This window comes from Lactuca virosa, chromosome 4, assembly GCF_052849685.1.
Source record: "Lactuca virosa cultivar CGN04683 chromosome 4, Lactuca_virosa_CGN04683_v6, whole genome shotgun sequence".
In the NCBI taxonomy this organism is placed as follows: Eukaryota; Viridiplantae; Streptophyta; class Magnoliopsida; order Asterales; family Asteraceae; genus Lactuca; species Lactuca virosa.
Window position 1 is genome coordinate 152919280 of NC_136429.1, and position 6409 is coordinate 152925688.

Below are 6409 nucleotides of genomic sequence, written 5' to 3' on the forward strand. Positions count from 1 at the left end.
TCACGGGATGCAATTTTTTATGAGATGCGTTTTTCATCAATTTAAAGGCCTAAGGATATGACTTTTGGTACTAATAAAGTGAAAAATTCAGAAAGTCAAGATGGTGGTAATGTACAAGAACCACAAGAGCTTCGTAGAAGCAAAAGAGGCCAAATTGCGAAAAAATTTCGATTCGACTTCCAGCTGTATTTGGTGGAAGGTTCAAGGGATGAAATTAATCTTGAATACTCTTATTGCTATAGTATTGAAGATGATCCTAATACATATCAAGAGGCCATGGATTCTGGCGATAGTGCCTTTTGGAAGGAAGCAATTGATGATGAAATGTCATCAATTCTTGAGAGCAACACATGGGTGTTGTTTGATTTGCCTCCAGGTTCTAAACCACTTGGTTGCAAATGGATTTTCAAAAAGAAAATGAATGTTAATGGGACTATTGACAAGTTCAAATCCCGGTTAGTCATTCAAAGTTTTAGACAAAAACTCAGTGTTGACTATTTTGATATGTATGCTCCGGTTGCACGTATTTCTACTATTAGATTGTTGATTACATTGGCAAGTGTCCACAACCTCGTTATTCACCAAATGGATGTGAAAACATCCTTTTTAAATGGTGATCTTGACGAGGAAGTTTACATGAAACAACCAGAAGGTTTCATTATGCCCGGTAAAGAGCATATGATTTGTAAACTTGTCTAATCTTTGTATGGGCTTAAACAAGCGCCTAAACAATGGCATCAAAAATTTGATGAGGTTATTTTGTCTTCTGGTTTCAAGACAAACCAATGTGACAAATGTGTTTATAGTAGATTTGATAATGCTACTAGAGCTGGAGTGATCATTTGCTTATATGTAGATGACATATTGATTTTTGGTACCGACCAAAATCAAGTAGATGAAACAAAGAAATTGTTATCATCTAAATTTTCCATGAAATATTTAGGAGAGGCTGATGTAATTCTTGGAATAAGAATTTAAAGGATGAACAAAGGTTTGGTAATGACTCAAAGTCATTATATTGAGAAAATTCTCAAGCGGATTAATTTTACTGATTGTTCTCCTGTGAGTACTCCTATGGATCCAAGTGTGAAGCTAATGCCAAATAATGGTGTTCCCATTTCACAATTGGAATACTCTAAGGCTATTGGTAGCTTGATGTATTCCATGACAAGTACCAGACCTGATATTGCTTTTGATGTGGGTAAGTTGAGCAGGTACACTAGTAATCCTAGTGCTCAACATTGGCAAGCAGTAAATAGAGTGTTTAATTATCTCAAGGGAACCATGGATTATGGTTTGAGTTACTTGGTGTGACACCAGTCAAATTTTGGTCAAAAATAAATTTATCAATAATCGTAATTGGATGAACCAAGTGGTAGAGTTTGTAACAAGGTTTCCAAAAACATAAAGAACACTGAAATCCGAGTTATAACGAAGAAGTTATGACCAATCGAAAATCCGCGGTAAAACCGGCAAAACACTGTTCAGTGTAAAAAGCGAATTTTCGATAAAAGGATTTTTAGCCTTAACAATCTAAATGAAACTTGTAGAATATGTTAAACCAAGAACGTTCATAAAAAGAACGTAAAAATCCGACTTCGTATGAGAAAGTTATGATTTTTCGAAGTTTCGGTTTAGCAGTAGACAGCTAAAATTTGAAATATAAATCGATCGATATTTAGCCGACGCAACTTCAACGAGAATCGAAGGTCTCGTCAAAAGTAGCACAACGGTAAAAAGACAGACGAAAACGGACGTCGGATGAAGAAGTTATGAATTTTTAACGGATTCCCGTCCCGGTCTGTTTAAAATAATAATATTAAAAATAAATTCAAAATTATCCGACGAAGTCTAAACGAAAGTCGTAGATTATGATTTTACTACGCGTGCATATAAAGAACGCGAAAAACGGAGCTCGTATGCGAAAGTTATGATTTTCGCAAGTTTTGGCACAAAAATAAAGAAAAATAAGAAAAACCGGGCAATTTCGCATGTGACACGTCACCTCGCACGTGGCAGTTGCTGAGTGGACCGAAGCCATGCGTGGCACCTCCTGATTGGACCGCAGCCGAGGTCCACTAAGAAGCGAACAGCTTCGCATGAGATGCCCCGGAGACACCCCTCGGACACCCTCTTTCGCACGTGTCCTCCTTCTATTGGACCGAAGTCCGGTCCAATCCGAGCCAGCCAGCAGCGAGCCTCCGGTCCGAAGAATCCCCCTCCCTTCGCCATTTGTCCGATGCGTGGCAGCCTCGCATAGGCTCGGGTCCGAACCTTCGGACTATATAAAGCATGCGAGGGTTCCGGATTTTTTTACACTTTTCACCCCAATTTTCATTGTCTTTCACATTTTCCACTTCCACAAACTCATATACAACCCCTAAAGCCCCGGTATCAAGTCTCGAACCCTAAGCAAGCCTCGAAGCCCCGAGATTCCTAAGAAGTAACCTCTCTCCTGTCGACACTCTGCCCAATTTGAGCCGGTTTCCCGTTAAATAAACTCTTTACGGGAAACGAAACGCTGCCCGGTTTCAGCCGGTTTCTCGTTAAATAAACTATTTACAGGAAACAAAACGCTGCCCGAATCACCGCTTATCAAAGTGAGTTCATACCCCTATAATTTACCTTTTCAATGGTTTTTAAATACTTTTTAGGGGGGAATACAAGTTTAACACAATATTAAATTGTGTTAATAGCTATATGTGATAATAATCACACAAAGAATTTCTGTATGCTTTTAAGAACTACCAAATACTTTCAAAATAACGTGAAGTCATGTTAAATCTTTAAAGTCATGTAAAAACTCCGTTAAATTCTTTGAAAAATGTTTTATAAGCTATTTCAAAGTATAAATGCCAAAATCATGTTTATATATGTATAAATATATAAATAAGATTTGAAGGGCTTAGGACTAATGAATTATCCTATATCCTTTTCCTTGTTTGGATGTGGAATTAGGGTTGTATTATTTGTCCGAATGTCGTTTCCTTCTTAATTATATATATATATATATATATATATATATATATATATATATATATATATATATATATATATTATACATATATGAGTCTAAAAGGTTACTCCTTTTAGTATCATTACCTTTGTATCACGCTGAGCAAATGTGATATTCCATGAGAATTCATGCTAATCAGATAGAACATATAAATTATAATAGGTATAATTTATGATTCAAAACTAAATATACAAGTATGATTCATGACTGTATACTTTCCAAGGAAATTATCAAAATACATTCAACTATACCAAGATATGTATAATACCTTTAATATAAAAACAACATATTAAAGAAGTAAAGATACATCATACCTAGTTTGCATTAGCAAAGGTACTATACAGAGTACCCGAGTTAGCAAACACGAGGTAATAATACATTCTGTCGGGTTTGCATTAGCAAAGGTACTATACAGAGTACCTGAGTTAGTAAACACAAGGTAATAATTCATAATTCAAGTATACTAGAATACACTGTTTTACAAGAAACCAGGGTTTTGATTCGAAACAAATCAAGGGTTTACACTTATCAAATACATGTTTGGAAAACTAAGAATATACTGTCAATCATTATTTCAGAATGATTGGGTTTTCAAAACTAATATACATGTAACGTTTAATATGCTTTTTATGAGACTCTATATTCAGGTTGTTTAATTTATTTTAGACAACATAGGAAAGTCCTGACATTATAACCAGAATCTCCACCCGGGGATCGAAACAAGTATGTGTAGATCTATATCGGGATTGACAACCCCGCACTCAGGCTACGAGCTACAGTCCGGCATACACGCCGATGAGTGACAATTGTTATCACCAGTTTAAACGCCCACAAAGCGTTTGTTTTAGGCCATCCGTCATAGTATGGTTATAATAATAACTACTCATTAAAAAGGTATTAACAATACGTTAGTGTATAAACAAATAAACGAAAGTACACCTTCAAAGTACCAGTTTATAGAATACAAAATACAATGGTTTAATACAGTTTTCATTAACACCTGGTGGAGCCAGGCACACTCTCATTTTCAAGTTTTCATAAAGGAATACAAATACAAAACAGTAATACAAAGAGAACGGTTTATGGATTAAACCACTTATCCGATGGAACTTAGTCACGCAATCTCTGTAAACTAGTATAACATAAAAGACCTTTAGTGGTTAATTCTATAATTCCTTAGTTATTACATCATAGTTATACATAAGTAATATCCGATTGACAGTGAAATGTGTGACTTCCGCCTTACTTCCTGTTCCTTGTTTGGTTGTGGGCTTAGGGTAGATGCACCCAATTGACTGTCCATTCGATATTGTGTTATGTATAATCAGTATAAACTAAGTAATTACAGAGGGAAACTATTGAGGTTATAAATCTAGCACCTCAGGAAATATAGGATTTCCTGGAGAAACCAGTGAACTTATCCAAAGAACTTAGGGTATACTTAACAGAACTAAAATACTTATGAACTCACCAGCTTAAATGCTGATCTACTCTTTCCAAATAACTTGTATTCTCAGGAATCCAGTAGGCAGGTACACTCCCGAAGCTTTTGAGAAGACTACCTAGTACCGTACCGCGACGCTTGTCTTCTGTTGTACCTACTTTAGTGTTTGAATATGTAATGTTTAAACGCTTACGTAAAACTTATACTTATTAATGCAATGGTTGTTTGTACTTTGATTACTATGTTACATGTGTTGTGATACTTACCTAAAGTCCTCCGCCCCCGAACGTTTCCGCCGTTCTAGTTTGGGGGTGCGACACTTAGGGAGTCATTCGGTTTTAGAAGGTCATTCGGATGCAAGTTAGATAACCAACATGGAGGACCATTGCTCAACTTCTGGTTGGGTATTCTTGCTTGGGGGAGGTGCCATTTCTTGGGCTTCCAAGAAGAAATCTTGCATTACAAACTCAACAATGGAATTTGAGTTTGTTGTGTTAGCAGCTGCTGGTAAAGAAGCAGAGTGGCTAAGGTATTTAGTCTATGAGATTCCTTTGTGGTCTAAACCGATAACACTTATTTATATCCTTTGTGATAGTGCAGCCGCTTTGGCTAAGGCATATAGCCAGGTTTATAATGGCAAGTCAAGACACCTAGGTGTTAGACATAGTATGATTAGAGAACTGATCATGAATGGTGTGATTTCAGTTGAGTTTGTGAAATCGCAACAAAATTTGGCAGATCACTTGACTAAAGGTCTGAAAAGAGACTTAGTGCACAAGTCTGTAATCGGGATGGGATTAAATTCCATTTAATTCTGTAATGATGAGACACTCAATTCCCTCCTAATATAATGTTAGGAGTTGAATTCAATGTGGAAAGCTCATACTTATACATTGGAACACATGAAGTATTCATCCCAGGTATGTGTTCGGTTCTGCAAGTTAGTCAGGTTGAAGTTTAACTTCTTAATAATTCCTTTGATAAATGCATGTGCAGATACATGGAAAGGAGTTACCTACGTGATTGTGAAGTGTAGTCGCATTTCAAGAGGTTGTAGACTTGACCTTGATACGATTATCAGAGGATTGGGATACAGGGCTTTATAATAGTGTCAAGTTGGATTTTGCTAGAAATTCAATAAACTAGTATGTATTTTACTTTCTGGTAATCAAATGGGTTGATGGGTTCAATTCTTAGAACACCCTGATTCTCGAGTATTTGCAAGTGTATGATACTAAATGGAAATTCAATCGTTTTGATATTTTCATTATGTACTAGTTTGGTTTGTTTTGAAAAGGTTATGTTTGTTCAAGGGTTACACTAAAATGGGGGAAGTTTGTTGGTGATTTTAGTGTCACCATGTCAGTTTATGTAACTGGAACTAACATAAGAGCTAAGAGGCTTCATAATTTGTACTCTAATATATCTATGGGTTTGTGCGGAGTGCACGCATGTATAAGATCGGATTAGAATCCGGCTCGATGGCAAGTCGGGGGTCTGGGGGCAGCGCCCCTGGGTCTGGGGTTTCCAAAGGGGCGGGGCCCCTTTTGGCAGGGTCTAGGGGCAGCGCCCTAAAAGCTCTCCGAATTTTACATATGGGAACATAGTGGGAAATTCAAATTCTTGAGGGTGATTATGATAAAACTAACGAAACTCGTTAGTTTTGGAAACCCTAAATCCTCATTAAAATCTGGATTACCCTGACTTGCTTCCAAAGCAACTCATGACGGGCCAACCCTAATGAAACCCTAATCTCGTTTATTATATAAACGGCTCTTCCGTTTGAGAAGAAACACACGAAATTAGCTTTCGTTTTTCTTTAAACACTCACAAAATCTTTCTAGCAATTTGGCTTACGATTTTTGTGTCTAGAATCGTAAGTGTCATTTTGAATTATCCTAGACTGAATTTCTTATAACCCAGACATAAGGTAGATATATCAGTTCGGA

The 6409-nt window shown here is 36.7% G+C and overlaps 1 protein-coding gene across 1 annotated transcript; it reads left to right on the top strand.

The window, feature by feature from the left end:
• The first annotated feature begins 999 nt into the window (after nt 1-999).
• LOC145105237 (secreted RxLR effector protein 161-like) lies at nt 1000-1314 on the top strand. The gene has a single exon (XM_079042371.1). It carries the CDS (start codon nt 1000-1002, stop codon nt 1312-1314), a length of 315 nt encoding a protein of 104 aa, XP_078898497.1.
• The last annotated feature ends 5095 nt before the right edge of the window (nt 1315-6409 follow it).

What these genes read in the sequence shown, in the direction of transcription:
- LOC145105237 (XM_079042371.1), top strand. Translation starts at nt 1,000, where the DNA reads ATGACTCAAAGTCATTATATTGAGAAAATTCTCAAGCGGATTAATTTT.